At 36.8% G+C, this 21,570-nt stretch overlaps 1 protein-coding gene across 6 annotated transcripts in view; it reads right to left on the bottom strand.

Annotated features, from left to right (window-relative positions):
* UTRN (utrophin) overlaps window positions 1-21,570 on the bottom strand; it is a 453,043-nt gene that overhangs the window by 267,055 nt on the left and 164,418 nt on the right. For all 6 annotated transcript variants that reach the window (XM_045842802.1, XM_045842803.1, XM_045842804.1 and 3 more), the window contains 14 exons: window positions 21,385-21,519; window positions 19,391-19,540; window positions 18,275-18,436; window positions 17,722-17,853; window positions 16,885-17,058; window positions 15,022-15,177; window positions 13,952-14,122; window positions 9,530-9,709; window positions 7,042-7,170; window positions 6,559-6,729; window positions 4,083-4,244; window positions 3,536-3,673; window positions 1,869-2,060; window positions 838-1,010 (listed from right to left, as the gene is read on the bottom strand). In XM_045842802.1, coding sequence (XP_045698758.1) covers window positions 838-1,010; window positions 1,869-2,060; window positions 3,536-3,673; window positions 4,083-4,244; window positions 6,559-6,729; window positions 7,042-7,170; window positions 9,530-9,709; window positions 13,952-14,122; window positions 15,022-15,177; window positions 16,885-17,058; window positions 17,722-17,853; window positions 18,275-18,436; window positions 19,391-19,540; window positions 21,385-21,519 — 2,225 coding nt within the window. The remainder of the gene's footprint in view (window positions 1-837; window positions 1,011-1,868; window positions 2,061-3,535; window positions 3,674-4,082; window positions 4,245-6,558; window positions 6,730-7,041; window positions 7,171-9,529; window positions 9,710-13,951; window positions 14,123-15,021; window positions 15,178-16,884; window positions 17,059-17,721; window positions 17,854-18,274; window positions 18,437-19,390; window positions 19,541-21,384; window positions 21,520-21,570) is intronic.

The raw sequence follows: 21,570 nt of genomic DNA, 5'->3' as shown, positions 1-21,570 counted from the left end.
GTGAGAAGGACACTTTCACATACACTGTTAGCAGGGCTATCATACTCAAGTCCATAATGCAGTATAGAGCCTTAAGGTGTTATTACTTTTTAACAATTTAATCTTCATCTAATAATCAGGTTTAGTTAAATAGTAGTATGCACAAAGATGTACTTAAAACAAGATTCTCTAAATATACAGAGATGAATTTTAAAATCCATGCAAAGGAATATACCAAAAGGCCAAACAAAAAATAAAAATGATAAAAATATAATACCTAATTTTTGTGTGTATGTCTCTAAAATTTCCCAATGTACTTTCTGTGTTACCTTTCCTCGTCTGTGATACTGTACATTGTACTGTTTCACATCTTACTTGCTTTATTTGCCTCTCCACTACACGCCCAGCTCCTGTCAAAAATCTTCCCATTTTCTTTCTACCTATTAATAGGCCCGGTCAAAATCTAGAAATAAGAAGACTCAAAACCACTCTGTTAAACAGAAGGTTATTTTTAAAAATGGTTTGTGGTTATATACGGATTCCAATTATCTGTTCCTGTCTCTCACTCACATTAATCATCAAACATGGAGAAAGTGGACATTAATGAAAACGGATGCCTTTTAGCTATTAAAAATTAAAGGTGCTTCCTTTAATTATTAAGCTATTATGTTGCAAATGACCTTCTACATGTAATCTCTTTCTGCTTTCTTTAAGGAACTACACTCATCACAATTTACTAACAGGACCTCCTCCAAAGACATGAAACATAGTCTCATTAATCTTAATGTATATATGCCCTTTGTTGTGGCTCATGAGTCTGTTGGTTTTTTAAATTAAGTATTAACTTAATTTACTTACCCTTTATGATCATTGTACATTCTATTAAGTCTGTCCCATTTTGCATTCAGCTGAGTGAGTGCATCCCGGATTTGAATGGATTCGGGCCCAGAAGCTTCGAGGATAACATCTGGTTGTTTCTCATGAATGACTGCAACCTGCTCGCCGAGTTTGTCCAGCTGGTCTTTGATATTCTGTAATATATTGTCAGACATTGGTAAAATGCAGCAAAAAGACAAAAAAGTGAAATCATAGACCAAAAATTTATACTGTATAACACTTATTTGACATATGATATATCATCATTTGGCTATTCAAAACTGAAAACATTAAAAAATAGTAACACCCTGGATTGGCCAAAGTGTGAGGAATGCTACATGATATCCCAATGGTGGGAAAAAATCTTCACAGACGTTCCAAGTAGCAGTTATGCAGGACATATAAAAAGCTTCCAAACATTCTTTAAAGGTAATGCAGTGTTTGAATATCTAATAATGCTAATTTAAGTGACAGAAATGTGCTATCAATCAAAGCTATCATATCTATCAGCAATTTCATTGTGACATTACACATAAGTGCCATCAGGTTACATTAAAAAGCCTTGATGATATTGATGAATAATTTTGTGAGCTAACTAAAAACTTCCAGATCCCTAACTAACTCACAATCAACATACAATCCCACACCACAGCCATTGGCCAGTGATAAACTGTTATAGGTAGCATGATCAATGTTGACATTTCATATCAACTGGCAATGAAGTCCACGAGGAAAAAAATGCAGTTTCTGCAGGTGTTAGATTAAAAATGTCTCTGATGGTGCAAAGAATTAATAACTGCCCACTAAAAATCTATACCTACTTTTAAAAAATTAAACTTTTTATAATATTTCCTTGGTGAATACAGGAAAGGTTTATCATTCATACACATTATTAACTCCTTGGCACAAATTTTGAAAGTTATAGATCATCTAAGTAGGCACAAGGACAGAGTCCTTACTTAACTTCTACTGCATTAACTGCAGCTACTCACACGCCCTGCCTAGAGATCTACCTTCAGAGCATCCTCCTGAAAAGAGAAATCTTCAAACACCGCAGTGCTCAGCTCTGGGGCATTCAGTGAAGACTCAACATCATCCATGGACAGTAAAGCTTTGCCAATTTCAACCATATAATCCGCAGGAAGAGCTGATGATTTGATTCCGGGAGCTGGTTGACCCATTCTCATCTGTTGAACAGGGACTACCTGTAAAATCATGAATAATAATAATAATAATGATGATGATGATGATGATGATGTACACTCTTGAAACATCCCCACAATGAATAACAGCAAACTGAAAAAAACACAGGACTATTTGAGGGAGAACTGCAAAACTCTGATCCAAATTTTTAAAAACGAAGTTTTAATTTTTTATGCTTTTACCCTGCCTCACAGGGCAACAATCTCTATTAACAATCTCTATTCTGATTTTTGTCTGTAGCCCGCTCTTGAACAGAAAGGTTTCACTTTAAAACCTATGCCACCTAAACTCATTCAGCAAACGGGAAAGCATAACATGTTCCCTCCTGAGTCACGGAGGACACGAGAATACGCTGCAAATCATAAAGTTCTATATAAAATAAAACACTTCAATACCATTATTACTTCACCCACTTTTAAAATCTCACAATTACAGTCAACACTTTCTGGGACACAATGTTAAAAATGTAAATAAGTTAAACATGTATTTATAACAACAATTTTTTACAATTCATAAACTGTTTTGATTATAATAACATGCAGATAATCCTGTTTAAGATAATCCTGATAATCTTAACCCATGTGAATGATATTTTACAACATGAACACCCTACATCAGATGATAGGTACTAACACACTAAATTCAGGCAAAATTAAACTAAGCTGAGTGAACTGCTTGTTTTCCCTAATTACAGTACTTTCTGGGCCAACTAGTCCTTAAGGAGTTGAAGTCTTTTGCTTCTAGACGGCTGCAATTTAATAACACTGTCTACTACTTGCAAATAGCCAAAGTTCTTCTACTCATGAATTAAAGTAGCTTCTTCATAGTCTCACTACATCCCTATATTGAACTTCTAAAACATGATATTCCTCTGCAAATTCAAAGGTGATAGTGAATACATGTTCATTGTGCGAGTGACCTTGAAAACGGTTACAATTCCTAAATGAAATAAAAAAATCAAACTAAAAGCAATGCTGTTGATAATGGCATTTAATCTAGAGGTCTGCATTTATTTGTAACAAGAACAGACCCCTGGGGACCACCAGCCCATTTACAGTGCAGCTGGGAATGTGGCCATTGAAAAGGGAGCTGGCACTGAGTCTTTTTCTAGAATATAAATCATAGTTTACCAATTTCATATATCTGGTTATTTTTAAACTAGAAACTTTTTTGACCTGTACATAGAAAATACAGATCCGAAGGAAGAAACCCCTCCCAAAAGAAACAGATCCTTTTTACGGTTCAGCACATTATCAGAAATCCAAGAGATGACGGATGATAAAGTTTCATGTTTCTACTTTCTTTGACTCTTGCCCCATCTAGAAATACAAACGTATCCAGCAGTATACACTGGAAGAGAGGACACAGCATTCCAGCCGGTGCGGTGGAGGTGTCCGTGAATGCTCGCACAGTGACCAGCACCTGAGTGAAGGGGGCAGAGCGCGTCATACAGGTGGACACGCTCTCGTGAACGTACCTTAGCTTTGTTGTATCTGGTGTGCAAAAGTAACAACTGCAAACGGATCTTTTCTTTTCTATTTTCTTCCATAGGCTGATGTAACATTTCTTCTCCTCTCTGTAAAACTTCCTCAATCTGGGCTCTTTCCTCATCCATCTGAATGTTCAAAAGAAAAAAAATTTATTCAGAAGAAAAAGGCGTCAGGTCACTCACCATCAGCTCCCAAGTAGGAGACCTGCCCTACAACCTGTAAGTCAACATATGTTCATCTAAATTATATACAACAAAAATACTATGTTTTTTGAGATATTTAATATCTGATGCTAAAACATCTCATAAAGAACGCTAGTTTAGATAGTGTTAAGAGGACACTACTTTGAAGTCAGAAAGTGCTGTGTCTATTTTGGTAAGCATCACATAAATCAACTACACTGCACTCAGAACATCATATTTGAACTGTTCTGTTATGTTTGGCAGATATTTGGGTAAGCAACACTGATGTAAAAAGACAATTAACAAAGAAGAAAAATAAGAGCATCCTGATTTTTAAATTTTTGAACCAAACCTTTTCATCTTCATGACTGGATTCCAGGTGTTTTTCTACAACTTTTAACATATTTTCTATGTCATTTTCTAATTTTTCCAAGTCAGAGAGAGGCACCTCAGCTTCAAATGCTTCAGTGGTGACCATGCTTTGGTAGGATACTGGCTCCTGGCCAATTAGCAACTGTGGGGAAAAAAAAGTGTCCTTTGAAAACATATTCTGAACTTGACCTTCTGTCATTGATCAGAGGAGTGGAGTGTCAAAAGAGGACCTAGCATTTATTTGAACTGACTTTAATTTCACTCATTTATTGCAATGATTTTATTGATTTGAGCCTCTCTGAATTCCCTATTTTCTCCAAACTCCAGCAAGAAATGTGAAGTAACGTGCAAAGCACTGCGGCTGCCTTGCAGGCTGCGTGGAGGACCCTGAGACCACACGTGAGCACCGCAGGAATTAGTGTCGTGATCCAAAAGCCATCCCTGCCATGGCCACAGACAGAAAGGCCACCACCTAGGACAGGTACCTCCCAAAGAAAGCCCTCTAGTTACCTTTCCCCAGTAGAACTGCCCCTGGATTTTGACAGCCAAACTCCTAGGAAGTACATATTTCTCAAAGAAGTAACTTCAGGAAAGGCCCATTGACAAAAACTTTACATTCGTGTAACTAAACCCAATGTAGCAACTTGAATAAAACTAAATAACATGCAAGAGAATGATATGTAGTGTTGGCTGAGCATGGGCAAAGTCACCTCTGACATGATAGTAGTGAAAGTATAAACTGGTCCAGACTTTCTGTAGGAATCTTTTGAAAATCATTTTAACAGTATTTATATACACAACTTTCATAACAATTTCAAGGAATTCTAAGAATTGATCCAAAGGGTATATTAAAAGATGAGAAAACAGACATGCATAAAAGAATTTTAAAGAAGCAATATTTATAAAAGCACAATAAAAGTAAAAACTAATTTAGAAAATTATAACAATTCACTTAAAATGCTTCATAGCCATTAAAAACCATGCCAAAAGGGAATATGCAAACAACACAAATTTATTGACATTTGAATATCCTATACGCATAAGTAAGAATGGACACATACACCCAAACGTTAACAGAGGTTATTTATGGGGACAATGATAACTCTGTTTCTTTGCACTTCCTCCAGCTCTATCCCTGTGTCTTGTACATTACTCTTTTATGACAAGAAACGTCCCCCACAGATCTACTGAAAAAATAAATGAGCGCAGGTCAGAAGATAAGGAGGCAAGGTTAAAGCAAATGAAGATAAAGGTTAAAGCGAGACATTTGTCTGTTTTCTTTAAATTGTGAATAATCTGAATCTATTCACAAGCTATGAAAGATAGGATGGTCTATTACATCAGATATTTCAAATTAAAGCCAAGTTAGAGGGTATTTTACTTCCTGCAAAAAAAAGAGGATCCTTCCTCTTAAATAATTTCAAAACACAACTCTCTAGAGGTGTAATTATTTGAATACTCAAAAAATGCCATTCAGTGGGCATAGTGGAGATTCTAAAAAAATCTCAGAATTCTATCTCAGCATGGTTTAAATAATCTCCATGTCAGCTGTGTTGTTTTGTTTTGTTATTTTTCCCTAGCAAACTTTCAAAATGTTTTCATCAAAGGAAAACATTAGTTCTGAGCACTAACCACATGCCTGGCCTTGAAATCACTATAATATTGTAAAATACTTCATTTCCTCCCCTCATGAAACAAGGTAAGAAAAGAGAGAATAAAAAAGATATACTCAAAAAGAGAGAAATTATAATATTGAAGCTATTTTTAGAAAAGCTATTACTTAGTATCCTCTTAATTAAATTTATAAGTCCCTTTTTCCAATCTGTAAAACAAGGTAGCAGCTTTCTACATTAGACCTAAATTATGAAATTTCTTGTAACATTTAGAAGTGTCAACACACGCAAAAAACAAATTCACAAGTGTACAGCGTACACAAATACATAAAGTTATGACTATAAAATGAGTTTAATATGCATGCTTTGGTTGGGAATTAGTTACATTACTTTATAGCCAATTTTAACAATTTCCTGAGCCTCTGAAATCTTCTCTCAAGTTGGTTACTTTATTCAGTTTTCATTTCATATTTTTTCTCCTTCATATGCACAACCACAAATAAAAAATGCTCCATTCAATGAAAAATGTACTTTTAAAAGTTTTTACTTATGTACCACATACTCATCTATAATTTAGATATAAAATTATATGAAAACAGCTTTATATAAAAATATAATTACACTGTGGCTGGTGTGGATCAGTGGATTAAGTGCCAGCCTGCGAACCAGTCAGTCAGTTCGATTCCCAGTCACGGCACATGCCTGGCTTGCAGGCCAGGTCCCCAGTAGAAAGCGCACAAGAGACTACCACACACTGATGTTTCTCTCCTCTTTCTCCTGCTTTTCCCCTCTCTCTAAAAACAAATACCTAAAATCTTTAAAAATATATATATAATTACTCACTTTGGCACTTTTGATGTGTTCGGACACCTTTTCAAAGTTTCTATTCAGTTCAGCTAGTTTTGGTTCCACAAGCTCCCTGCTTGAGCCTCCGCGAGCATTCATCAAAACAACAGCTTCATCGTGAACACTCTCAACCTGGAGTCTGGCGTCATCCAGCTCAGACAGTAAACGCTAATTTAATTACAAGAAAACACAAATTTATCACATGAGAAAAATCAAAACCAAACATGGATGTGATGCTAACTCAGAATTAAATAAATGTCTGGGGTTACTAATAAGAGATTTTTAATACAATGGACTTGCATAATAACTGTTCATACATTAAGACTTATTCAAGACTTCAGTTTCTCCAACCAAATAAACACTGATGAATCTCCTGCACGGGAAGAACGTGGGCACAAGGAACTTGGCACATCCTACCAAAGAAAAGACCACGGCCAGACCTTCCATCCCCACAAGCAGTACTGATCCCGTGTTTGCTACCTTCACGATTTCTTCCTGTTTACTTGCTGGCTTTTTTTCAATCTCATCCAATAGAGCTTCCGCTTGATAAAGCCAGGTACTTATGTGAGCAACATTTCCATCAAACATTTCCAACTGGTTCTGATGGCTCTAGAAGAGAATTAATAAAATGCTGATACAATCATAATTATATAAAATATTTAAGATGATAATCTTTAGAGAGAGTTCAAAAAACCTTCAAAGAGCCCATTATCATGCTGAATTTAAAGGGTTTCTATCTTACTACAAGACTCTTCCCAGGGAATAAATCCTCATTCCTAAGAATGCATAGTTATGGTTAAGTACTTTTTAAAAATTTTTATTTATTGATTTGAGAGAGAGAGAGAGAGAGGAAGGGAGAGAGAGAAAGAAAAACATTAATTTGTTGTTCGCCTTATTTATATATTCATTGGTAAGTTCTTATATGTGCCCTGACCAGGGATCAAAGCCTAGATCTTGCCATATCGGGAAGATGCTCTAACCAACTAAGCTACCAGGCCAGAGCAAACACTTTTTAAATGTCATTTTTAACAGTAATAATATAAAAGGATGATTAAAATAGGGATTGAATAAGGTTCTGCCCGTTTAATAGACTGTAACACCTTAGGGCCTGTGTCTTTTTCACCTCCGTGTCACCAGCACTTAACAGAACACCTGGGTCAGACCTCAGGCGTATTTCCTACAGTAGAATATGAAATACAATGGAAATAACAAATTCGAACACAAGAGCAAACTAGTTAAGCCAAATAAACTGGGCAAAACCACTGACACTAAGGTGAGAATTCAGAACCTGATCAAAAAGAGAAGGGGGCCTTATGATGAAAGTACAGTTTAGAAACTATTTTATAGGATAAATGAAACTAGAAAAAAAACTTAGAAGAAATGTGTTTAAAAGACAAGGAAACAAATCAGTAATCTATGATATGAACAATAGTTGAAAAATAAAATGAGAATACAAGACCTGAGAAAAGTTTCGATTATGATCTGCATTTTAAGTGAGAAGAAGTGATAGGCACCAGAGTTATTTACCACAGTAAAGCAGGTGAATCAGTATTCTAATAGGACTAGAAAGATATTTCTTGAAAAAAGAATTCAGAAGGTACAGACGAAGAATGAAAAAAGTAAGGGGTGTGAGAATGTAAAGCGAAGCTACTTATAACAAAAACAAAGACATTTAACGAACATATTCTATGAGCCAAGAATTTCACAATTGTTATTCAACATTTAACAATTCTGTCAGTATGTTCTTTTATCTGCATATCTAGGAAAATTAAAGCTTAGTGACATCAAGTAATTTACACCCAAGGTTATGCAGATGATGAATTTTACATGAACTCTGGATTTGAATCTGACAGATCACAATGTGAGCCCATGACCTCCCATGCCCTAAACATTCTGACTCATTTCAATAAACGTTCACACACACAATAATCTATTTTTCTCTGTCCTAGTAATTCTATAAATTTTGGGGAAAGTCCTATCTATGGTATGTCGGAACAAAATAATGATTTCTAAATTACAACTCCCTCTAAGGGAGTTCTACTGATAATATTCATTGTTAGTAGAAGAAAAACAGAAAACCACTATGAAAATTAAATGGTCACTACATCCACAGAGTAATTACCAGTGTATTGGTATAACCAAAGAGCAATAACACATACAACTTAACAATTATCATAACCATCATAATAGAATCTAAAATTGGTTCTTTTATGTATTGCTATATTAGAGCACTACATATTTCATGTCATATAATCATCACAAAAACTATGCGAGGTAGAAGTGGTAACATGCCCATTTTATGTATGAGAAAACTGAGATTTAGAGAGCATTTGAGTAAGCTGACCAATGTCACCCAACTAGTCAAAATTCTCTGAGGCCACCAGATGCCAGAGCCTGTGCTCTTAACTAGTACACTATTATTAGAACATCGTAAATATTATATATAGTTTATAATAATATGAAAATTAAATAAGATTAAATCATTAAAATGTAACGAAAGGTACACTTACTAAGGTATTAAAGTACACATTTCTATGTGAATTACAAATGATTTATTACCTAACAGAGACATTTTGAACTCCTTCTAGTTATTCTTTTTTTAAAGGAAAAAAATAAAATGTAATGAAATGAGTTCACGAGCAAAAGATTACTGTGGCAGAAAAAGTAGCATTTGGAATTCAAATCAAAACTGAATTCACTTTTAGCCCTGGCTGGCGTAGCTCAGTGGATTGAGCGTGGGCTGCGAACCAAAGTGTCGCAAGTTCGATTCCCAGTCAGGCCACATACCTGGGTTGCAGGCCACAGCCCCCAGCATCCACACATTGATGTTTCTCTCTCTCTCTCTCTCTCTCCCTCCCTCTCTTCCCTCTCTAAAAATAAATAAATTAAATCTTAAAAAAAAAAACTGTATTCACTTTTAAATCATTAAAGGGGAGAAAACGGCATCATTAATTTTTCGGACACGTACCATCAAGGTATTGCACCAGTCCTCGGTCCAGGTGCGGACCCGGCTCCACCCGGCGTTCAGCACGCACAGCCTCTCTTCCAGCACGGGCTCGCTGCCCTCAATCAGGCTCTGGAGGGCGGCACTGCTCTCTGTGATGGCGTTTAAATCCGCTTTTTTCCTTTCCAGATCCTTCAGAATATTCTAGAAAATAAAAATACCAAACAAGACCCACTTGATCTTTCACATTATAAAAGTTTCTACAACTTTCATTTTTTAAAAGAATCTTTCTTCCACATACTCCCTAGAAACCTTTTAATTGCCAAAGGCTTACAAAATTCCATAACTTATTAACACGTGAGAGCTTTTAGGTTGATAATAAAAATTAAAACATTTAATTATGCAAATAGCAAGAAATGTATTAAATTCAGGCATGAAAAAGGTAATTTATTTATTTGAAGTATAAATTCCATGTATCACATACAACACTAATTATCTTCATCATAACTCCAGATGTAAATAATTAATTTCATTTTCTATAACTACAAGATAGCAAAGCAGAACTATCCCAGAACTCACAACTCTAAAAAACTCATAGTGAACTGATTTCCTTAATTACTACAGGATACAACTGATGTGTACTATATTTACTTGCAAAGACTACATCCTATAACTAGATGACTTAACATATAATTTGCTATATAAGATCTACAAACAATGTTTCATCTTAAGGAAATCATAAGAACAGGTACATCTAGGTTTGGTCTCACAATTGTCATAATGAACAAAGGTAACACTCTACATGGGGTATTGACAACTGGATTCTCACATTCCTAAGTTTGAGTAAACGAAGTGTAGACAGTTACAGAGAGAATACTGAGTTCCAAAATAAAAACTATAATGTTCTCTCAATGGAAAAGTGACATGTGCCTGTTTAACTTATGGCTGTGGAACCTTTTTAAACCAACATTTAAACAAACCCTTTAAATAAAGGAGCTCAAGTCTGTATTTAATCTCATATCATTAAGTCATAGCTGGGAAGGCATAAAAATTGCAAATTCACCAGTGAGTCAAGGTTTAAACACTCACTTGGCCATGTCAATTACTGATATTTTTAAAGGCACTAAAACGTCTCTCATAAGTGTCCTTCTCCAGCAGGTAGAAAAAAAATAGAATACCCATAGCCATGCTCCCTGAAGGTAAGACTTTCTGCATTCCTTCAGTGGTTATGTACTGATGAGATAGTTTTTAAGAACTACAAGAAAGAATTAATTATAAGTAATTAAACTGAAATAGTACACCTGCTAGCTATGCTTACAGGCTTTACTATAGAGAAAATGACTTCATTGAAAATAATGATATTTAAGCTATGTTATAAAAACATTAAGTTTGGGAATAAAAATGCTATTTAAATTTTGCATTGAAAATCATTTTACCAATTTTTTTAAGTGCAAATACATTAAAATGTTGTGAAATATGTATATTTCTTAAACCTGAAAACACAACTTTGAAAAAAATGGGTGGTTATGTTACATAACGATGTTTCATTTGATTTATTCTCATGAAGAGAATGTGCTACAAATTCACGATTTGTCTATACCATCTTCATTATTTCAAATCTGAAATGAGACTAAATGGCAAGTGAAGAGTGGGTAGTTTCAGAAGAGACAAGCTTATTATTTATAGTTTTTACCTGAAAAATTAATTGAATTTATAAGTATGCAAAGATGAGTGAATAAAAATTAAATACATAAAAATCAATAACATCGATGTACCAGCTATAGGCAATTAGTAAAAAAGAGAAAAGGTGTGCAGTACACAAAATAAATAAGTATGAATAAACTGCTTTGCATATTTGTATAATGTTTCTGAGGAAAATCATCACAGTGGCATGTGGGGATGTACGGGACTTGGTGGGAAATGAGACATATCATGCGACTAAAAAGCAAAATAACAAAGATGTCAATTCTCTTCAAAACAAATCTATAAATTTAAGGCAATTCAAATAAAAATTTCTAACAGAATTTTTGAAGAATTTGGGAATAATCCTAAAGTTCCTGTGAGTGTATACAAAAGAAGAAGCATAAAGGCAGGGAGTCCATTAAGTACATGTTCAAATATATTATAAAGCCACACAGTGAAATAGCTGAAGAACATTTTACAGGGTCCAATCAGTGAATCAGAAAACAAAGAAAATCAACAGCCAAAAAGAACAAAGTTAGCACATCAAATCAATGGGGAAGGGATAATTACTGTAAACAGTGCTGAAATAACTGGTTAACTACTTGGAAAAAAGGTTACAGCCTTACCTCATTATATACACCAAAATAAATTCCAGAAGGATTAAAGCATTAAAGATAAAAAAGATGAAACTATAAAAGAGCTAGAAGAAAATATAAGTAAATAATCACATAACCTTAGAGAAGAGTTGGCCTTTTTCTAAGCACTAATGGCATAAATAATGAAAAGATGATTTTATTTTTAAAAAACATATAACAACATTTTTAAAACTATATACAGAACAGAAAGGGAACTAAAGTGGCAAAAAATATTTTTGCAGCAACAGACAACACACTATACATTAATAATTATAACAGGTAAAGAGCTCTAAATTAAAAGACTAACTGGTGATTGAAAAATGGTCAGAATTACAACAAAAGGCAATTTTTTAAAAGAAAGACAATGGGGGTGGAGAGGATTGAAAGTGGGAGGTGGGCACGGGTAGGGTGGGGGAGAGTAATGGTTGGAAATGGGAACAACTGTAATTCAACAATAAAAATTAATAAATAAATTATAATAAATAAATAGAAACAAATAAATACTACAAATGGTCTATAAACTTATGGAAAATGTTCTAATTAAATAACCAAAACATGGTATTTGCCTACCATTGTCAAAGTTGTGGTTAAAACAAGCAAGCAGAAATTCTTGGTAGGAGCTGGTAGGTATACATTTCTGAAGGACAATTTTATTATACGCATAAGCCTTTAAAATGGATATATCCCTAGACCCAATATTTTTAGGTCTAAGAATTTAGCCTCAGAAAATAATTATGAATACATGTTATGACTTAATTATAAGTACATTCATCATAGCACTTTTTACAATAGTGAAAATCGGCAATAAATTAAATGGACACAAATGGAGAAATGGAACAATAAAAAATAAAATGTGCAATTAAACACTACACTTAACTCCAACATGTGATACAAAAACACTTGCAGGTAAGGAGAAATGTTAAAGATAAGTCTGTTTGAGAAGGTCACGCAACACTAGACACAGGAGGATTCTGTCTGAATGCCTGCCCACACCTGTGCACGTCCCGTGAGAGACCGGGACAGGAACAGGGCGGTCTCTGACTGTGGACGGGTTTTGCTCCTGCCTTTTTATTGCTACACTATGCAAGTGTCATTCAATGAGCTTACATAACTTGTATTACTAAGAAGAAAACAAGGGCTTGCAAAGTATATTGTACAGAGAAGATAATATTTCCCGGAAAAAGTTAAATATAACAAAAATAAAGTTTGGTGCCTTTGCTTTGCATTCATCCACAGCGCAGCCCTAAATGCTAGCATTGCTCATTTCCTTCACACACTTTTTTTCACTTCACACAGCCCATGGCATAATTATCGTTCTCACAAGCTCTCTTCTAAACCGAGAACACTCTTTCTAGTGCCTAATATCCTGGCCCTCACTCAACTGTTGTCCCCAGAGCACTGACATGAAGGAGTTGTATCACCCACGTTCTCAGACCATGTCCTCTTCAGTCCCCACAGGCCAGCACGAGCACAGCACGTCAGAGCCAACCTTGTGACTTTATAGAAACTTGGATGGTTTATTTCAGTACTTCTCTCTAGTGTACATGTTTCTTTCTTGCAGAATAAATTTGGGAACGGAAAATGCCTTGGACATTTGCCCATCTCAAAAGAGCATTGGCAAATCCACTGTCTGATCTAGGCAATTTCAAAGTAACTAAAAGATTAAAGAAAACTCTGTATCTTTTATTAATTCGTTTGAAAATCCTGTTCCTGTGCTCTTTACATCAGTTTGCAATAGAAACATCCGTGACTGGTACGAAAGTTATTATGGAAGAATTAACAAATAAACTCAGCCCAACACTTGGTGAAGAATGAACACCCAGAAAGACGCCATCAGTTCTGAAGGTGCCAGCTATGTTTCCAAGTGCCACATAAGCATAACACTTACGAAGACCCACTGGTGATCCATTTGAGTTCAGTGCTTTTGGAATCAAGACAATAAAAGCTTCTTAAAATAACTGTTTTTTAAAAATATTCCCATTGTTTTTGCTTAGGACAGAGAAGTAGAAAAAATAACGGAAGAAAAGAAAAGGCTGCATTTAATACGACACCCACCCAAACTGCCCTGAACAACATGCCTCAGGTTACTCTGGCGTGACGCCGGCGGTTCACCGGAACTACAACTTACTTTCGCCCAGGAAATTTCTGTGTCAAGGTCACCAAGCAAACCCTCTGAGGTGGATTTCTGTACCAGCTCCGTTTCTGTAACAGAAAGCCACTCTGAGAGAGAAGCAGCCTCCTTCTTCACTTTCCGGGCCAACTGCGATGCTCTTTCCAGATCCTGCTTTCCCTCCGTCACCTGGAAAGAAGGGAGGGAGCGGGAACGGAACGTGAATAAGAGTGAATCAGAATTAGCCACTTCAGCAGTGTAATAGCAAAAAGATGCCCTGAGATACGTGTTCCAGAGGCACAATATATCAAAATGATACAAAATCAACCACCTCAGCTTGCAGGAGTGAGTTCTAAACTGCCCAGGAAATGTACAGGCTGCTCATTCTTACTGATTTGAACCAAGTGAAAACATTTCAGCTAGTTTTCTCCGGGCTCTTGCAGAAGCTCAGTTGCTATTTCCTAACCCAGGAAGGATCTAAAATCGTATGTACCACAGTTCTTGGACACTGCCGAGGTTTCAGTTCACACTCTTTCTTGCTTCCCTGCTTTCAAAGCCGAGACTCTCCGTGAAAGGAGACACTAAGCCTATTGATCCCATCAGTCGTAAACAGCCCAATGACTCCCCAACGACTTCATCAAAACGCCCAAATTATAGATGTTTCTTGAAAGGATTTTAAATCCTGCTAATTAACGTGAACTTCCCATCACGTATTTATTGGATTCCTGATGTTTTAACATTCTCGGTAGACTATTCAATTTAAATCTCCAAGGATGAATAACTTCAGTGTAAAACAGGGTCTACTTTTTAAGTAAAGTTTCCTTAGAATAATTTCTGAAATATCAGTAGTCACAGAAAATATAAAGTGAATCTGGATTAATGATTTAAAATGAGTTTCAGAGCAACTAGTAATCGCTCTAAGAGCAACATAAACATTTAAAAAATTAATAAAACTCATAGGAATTACTGAAGATATTATTAATGCCATAAAATTTACACATGTGTTCTCCCAGGAGTGAAATTTTAAGATAGATGCACGAGAGGGACAGAGAGAGCGAGCGGGGCCGGGTGGGGGGGGGGGGCCTCACCTGGGCGCCCAGGTCATTGTAGAGCACCTTCAGAGAAGTCAGCTGCTCGTCCATCCCCTTGGGGTTGTCGGTCTGCTGCTTCTGAACAATGTGCCTTCCTGTTTTGATTACAGTCTCCACCTCAAGCTTGACTTCACTTAGAGTTTTATAGAGTTTCTTAAAAATAAAACAAGACAAATCACACACATGATAGTGAAAATCTGGTAAGCGGAATCATTTCAGAACATGGCTTACACAGATTGATGGCTACGAATTCACCACGGGCATCAAAGGGCTTTATGTTCCCCAGATTTGGATTCCCAAATGCGTGAAATGAAATCAAAGATGCAATAACTTTTTAAAATCAGAGAAGAAAATAAACAAAGATTATTTTTTAAAAAAAACCCTCATGTGTATTTTAAAAGTTTATGAAAGTTTATGAACACTTTTCCTACATAAAATAGGAAAACATCAAGATGAAAAATTGAATGTCTATCACCTTTAAAATTATGTTTTTAAAAAAATCCTGAATGCTATTACTAGGAAAAAAGCCAACTCCGGCTATCTTTCTGGCTATGGGAATTTGGAAGCATTAACATTCACTTTCTTTCCAACACTGTTCTGAAGAACCAAGTCTACCACAATCAATACATCCTATTCACACGGTGGAAAAACACATGACAGCCCAATACATCAAGGTGGATATGGCTGAAAGAAGTCAGAGTTATGCAAGACAAACAGAGCTGCACTCCTCCTAGTCACCTTGAAAACAAAATATTCACTCTGTGCTGACCTTGACCTGGAGCATCTCCCATGGTTCTGTCACATCATCACAGACCACTGGACCACACTACATGCAGTCAAGGACAGCACTTGCTCTGCTGACCTCTATATCTCGGTAAATACTAACATATGTCACACGCACGTGTACACACACACTTATGTATAGAAATTTATCCTATTTATTCATTCTGCCACCTGTTTCAGCTTTTAAATAATCAAATAATCTTTGCTATGTAACAAACATGTGTAGATTATAATTTTGAAAAGCACACTCATCCCAAACTTTTCTTCTCTTAACAAGCGGCATCTTGAGCTTCTTCATGATTCTTCTCCAGCAGGACACTAATTCTAAGACTGTGCATGCTTAGCCCCATTTTTTAATTTATTTGTAATTGAATTTTAAAGTTCAAGACTACAGTAGTAATAAAGACCTCTGAATAATTTCTTCTTTCACACCCTGGGTTTAAACTTTGATTTAAAATTAATTTTCCTAGAGAATGATTTTTTCTGCAATAATATTTCTGACATATATTTTAAGTATAATGTCTTCTTTCATATTTTAAATTTAAACTTTAAGAATTAAAATTTAAAATTTAACTATCCTTAAGAAGGATTTTTTTTACACTGTAATACTCCTAACATCCATTCTAAGTATGCATGGTTCTTCTAGCTAACTCAAAGTTAACCTTTAAAAGTTAGTTTATTAGTCACATTCTTCCAAAGCCTTTTATAACTTCATTCTTCATAACAATGAGTTCCCTTTGGTTTTTTAATCAGGTATATGTGTGTATATGTATGTATGTATGTATGTATGTATACACACATGTATATGTGTGTGTATATGGCCTTTTCTCATTTCCTTATCTCATGACACTGTAACAATTGATTTTACTCTCTCCTATCTATCTCTCCTACCCCTTTTAATTTCCTTGGAGGAGAAGACCACATTTCTTATTTTATAAGCTATTTTTCATCGTGGATCCCAGATCTTAGCATACCACAGACAAATAATCATTGAAGAAATCATGTACATTATGCTAGATGAAACCATACGAGCTGCTGGCAAACCCACTGGGCCCCCTAACCACCCAATGGCCTCACCATACACTTGTCCAGGTGGGTCTGGATGACATCAGGGTCCACATCCTTCACGTTCAGAACGTGGAGGTCTGCTTTCACACCATCCAGCACGCGCTTGCAGTCAAGCATGCGCTGTTCAAAGTTGGCGGGCTTCTGGAAAAGCTGGAACTTTGTGGACACCTCTCGAAGTTTCCTCTGTTTTAGAAATGCAAATAATAAGCAATTCACATCAGAATGAAATTATCTCTCAGCAGACAGTATTAGTATAACACATACGGAGAAAGAGCTGTAAAAATAAAGCACCAATAAAAACCGTAAAGCGCCGTAAAGGAACTCACTCAGTGAGGTTACCCTGTGTCATAAATTACTTGATGCTCAGTGTCTCAATATTAGATACCATAAAAAGCTGAGACGGCCTCGCTAGAATTAAAACGTCATTAATTTCTCACCTGTTCAGCAAATACAGTCAGGAATCTAGAACTCAAAATGCTGTTCATTGTGAGCTCAGAGGGACAGCCAATCCTGCATCCACCATTAGGGGACTAAGTGGTGCTGGGTCCCAGGCTCTCGGCCGGCTCCGCCTACCAGCCCCGCAGAACTGACAGGAGCTCTGCATTCAGGGAAAAGATTTATAAAGCTAACTTCTAATCTAGCTCGTTATCTCTTCTCAGTTCAACTATAGAATCAGATTCGCTATTTTGCACCCATGCAACAGTTCGTTGTTGCTGCTCTGGGGTACAGTGTGCCTGCCATGCATCACTGCAGTCTCACTGTTCACATCAAGAAGAAGACGCCAGTCCAAGTACTCAGCCCTTCCTCCTTTTCTTTTCACTCCCCACACATCCCCCGCCTTGTCACCTGCAGCACATCCAGCTGACTGCCTCCTCTAGCAGTCCTGCCTTCTGGGGAGGAGGTCGGGGGCTGGGAACGTGTGTTTCTTCTCAACTCTTCTAGTGTTAGCTCGTGGGCAGAGATCTCTGCTTGGATTTTCTATGAAGAGATTAGAAGGAGAAAATATCTTTATGCTTTATATAGTCATTTAGCACTGAGGGTAGGCAGGTCCCTATGCAAGCTTTAGTAAGTTTTCAGTATGATAACAATCATATGGGCTACTGTATGCTGTGCGCAAACTATGGTCTTTGCATTTGTTATTTCTAATGTTTACCACTTATTTATAAAAAAGGAATTTTCCCAATTTCATAGCTAAGAATGCGGTAATTTCAAAATGGTGGCCATTTACCAGGGCTTCACATAGAGACCAAGAGAACTCCAAAACCCACACGCTGCCCCATAAGCAAGGTCACCCTTCCTCACAGACTATCGGCTGGGATGGCAGGAGGGGCTGGTTCTCTTGCAGGTGAGGAGGCAATTGTATATGCTCTTCTCAAACACCTCCAACCTAGGGCAGTACCTGGGCTTCCTGTGGAACTTGGAAGGCATCTACCCTCTCCGTCAGGTATGTCGTGAGCTGCTTGTCCAGTTCCCCTAAGCTCTCCTGCAAAACTTGAAGCATGTGGTCAGTTTCCCGCAGGACCTGGAGTTGCTTTTCCAAAGAAATCTGCTTGCTCTCTGCCTACACAGGGGATAAAATTGAATCATTAGTCACTCAGAACAAATATAAAGAGCTGAATATAAGAAAACCTTACTATGCTGAGCACCAAGAAATCGAACCTCTAGTTCAAGACTTGGTCCTGTGATATAATTAAATAACTAGCAATGGTCACAGTGAAAAAGTCCTTCTAGTATCTTATATATCTTATAGTGAATTACTGATTTTTACTTCTGTCTAGATACAGTAACAAAATATAAAGATTTCTTGCTTATTAAAGAGAGAACAAAATTTGTCATTTTCTCATTTATTATAAATCTAGGACATTTTTAGGAACCAGTAATAAGCCTATCAACATGAATACAAAACATAACAAGAATTTCTATAAGTAGAATGAACATATAAATCTTTTTTTCCAAGGTCTAAACCAATTTCACAGATGTTCATATGTGTTAAACCACTATTTGCTGCACTTCTGAATTAAGCTTGATTCTATTGATAACCTAAACATCAACAGTTATTATTTGATATGTGTTTGAAAGCATCTAGCACCCACCCAACACTCCTAAAAATCAAGAGTCTCCTTTCTCTACTTACTGAAATGAACATTCATGTTGTAATTCATTCTGGATGTGTATTAAGATAGTATAGCATTTTATAACAACAGCTTATGTCAAATTCTGCTTGCTCTAATATTTACTGGAATAACACAAGTTATTATTCTTACATACAGCTATAATCTGATCCTTAAAAGAAATTTAAGAGTCATTAGTAGAAACCATCTCAAAGATAGATGTTTTTTAATCACCAAGTTCTGCCTGCCTTGTAAGAGTTAGGTCTACTCTTCCTCAGCTAGTATTTCAAAGCCCACAACGCCCCATTAATATTGGTTACCCACTTTTCCCCTGGGTAAAATTCTTGAGGTCAGCTCCATGTCACAAACACCTAATCTACATGCATGCACGTCCCAGTTCTTACCAGGTGACTCAGCTCTTCGTATCGACTGTTGAAAGCCTCCAGTTTCTCACTGATGATATCATCGAGGATCCCTCCATCAATCAGAGTCTGGCCGAGCTCCCGAATCTGGGTGCGATTATCTGCCGGATGCCGCAAAACAGACTCCAGAGACTGGACAGGGATGGGGGGAAATATAATGCATTTACGGAGGCTAATGTATCAAGGATCCAGGACAATTTCCATGTATTTAACAAGTAATTCCATTTTTCTAGAAATCTACCTAAGGAACAAGACTAGAAATAATTAATTTGCAAAAATATCCATCATGACATTAAAAAATATATAAAATTGAGGACTTGGTATGAATATATGATAAAAGTAACTCCATAAAACAATTGTAATAATTATTAACTACATGGGAAAATGTTCAGGGTATGATACAAAATTCAAAAGCAGAAAATAATACTATAAAAATTATCTCTAACTTATTGATTGCATTACTAAAAATAGGTATTCAGTTTTCCATAACACACACACAGAGCACTAGGCCCTGGTTTATGTACACAATTTTGTATACACACAAATCTAATTGGCCACGGGGTTAAGTATTACTTCATATCACAGATGGGAACACTAAATTCAGAGCAGTTAAATAATTTGCCTACATATGCACAGTAGAAAGAAGAGCTCAGATTCCAACTTGACTCCAGAACCCTTACAATTTCATAGCCTTCGATCTAGTCACTATAATGTACCACCTTCCAGTATGTATGTTAAAAAAAAATACTAATAATAATAATTGGAAGAAAAACACCAAAATGTTTAAAAGTGTTTATCTTAGGGTTTGCCTTACACTTTTCTTCATTTTCACATTTCTAGACTACATGTTTTATTTATTTTATGTCATTGATTTCTAACTTTATGTATTTATTTATTTTTATGGTTGTTCAAGTACAGTTGCCTCCATTTCTGCCCTCAACCCTCCCCCACCCACCCCCACCTCCCACCCTCAATCCTTTCCCCCTCTGGCTTTGCCCATGGGTCCTTTACACATGCCCCTTGACGACCCCTCCCCTTCTTCCCCCCATTATCCCCTCCACCCTCCCCTCGGGTAGACTGCACATGTTTTCATTCTCATGCTAAGAAAATACCTATTTTTTTTAATTAAGCTTTTCCCTTTTTTTAATGCCCTTAATCTCCCACTCTGCTATTTTACTTAAGATGCGACAGCCTTTCTCCCGCAGAGCATCCAGCTCCCAAAGTTGAGGTACTACATTTGACTTCTGACTTCCAATCCAGCCATCTACTGGATGACTGTAAGCGGCCCTACAATTGTGAAAGCCTATCTATCCTCTTCCTCCCTTCTCTTTAAAACAAATCTATTCTCTTCATATTTTAATCCACTGAAGACACAGTTATGAAGTCACCGTGCACCACACGCTGGGCTGGTAACAAGAAGAAAAATCAGGTGCATTTCTTGCCCTCAAGGAACTCAAGTCCAGGCCTGGAGACAAGCCCCTGGGACAGGATCCCCCGCTTCCAGTTCTTCCCTCCCCAGTGTGTCCTCCAGCTTCCCACGTCTGCAGACAACAGGGCAGGAGCCATTGTAAACACAGCCGTAGCCATGTCAAATGAGCAAAAATAACTCCATGAAGAAACAGGAGAGCAACAGGACATATGTTATCTGCCCTAATAGCATAAGGCTGAGTTTTATCCAGGGACTGGTTAAAAAAAAAAAAAAAAGCTGGAAAATCACTAGAGTGCTTTCCAGTGTCTAAAATGAACTAATTAACAAATAATTAACCACCTCAGGAGGCTGAGTTAGTAGGTCCCCAATGATCTAAATAGATATGATTCTATAAACATTTCAGGCAAAGGCAGGCAACACAAGTTCCACTGAAAACCACTGCGGGGGAAAACATGTTTGCTGGTGTCAGGCATTATGTTCCTCATTTTCACACTCATTGGGCTTCATGACAACAGGAAGAAACTCCCCGGATGCCACAGGCGCCCACCTCCAGGGCTTCGCTGACAGCCTCTGTCTTCTCGGGCAGGGCCTCTGTGCCCCTCATCCGCTGTTCCAGCGTGTTTAGCCAGGTGGTCTCAAGATCCAAATAGTGCAGCAGCTCAATCCAGCAAGACCACACCTCCTACAGGAGGCAAGAAAGAAGTTAAATTAAATAAGCCATTGAGAGACGCTT

The sequence above is a fragment of the Phyllostomus hastatus genome, unplaced genomic scaffold (assembly GCF_019186645.2).
Source record: "Phyllostomus hastatus isolate PE091 unplaced genomic scaffold, TTU_PhHast_1.1 phas_contig_40, whole genome shotgun sequence".
In the NCBI taxonomy this organism is placed as follows: Eukaryota; Metazoa; Chordata; class Mammalia; order Chiroptera; family Phyllostomidae; genus Phyllostomus; species Phyllostomus hastatus.
Note: the sequence above shows the minus strand (reverse complement) of the source record. Positions and strands in the feature narration are given on the sequence as shown.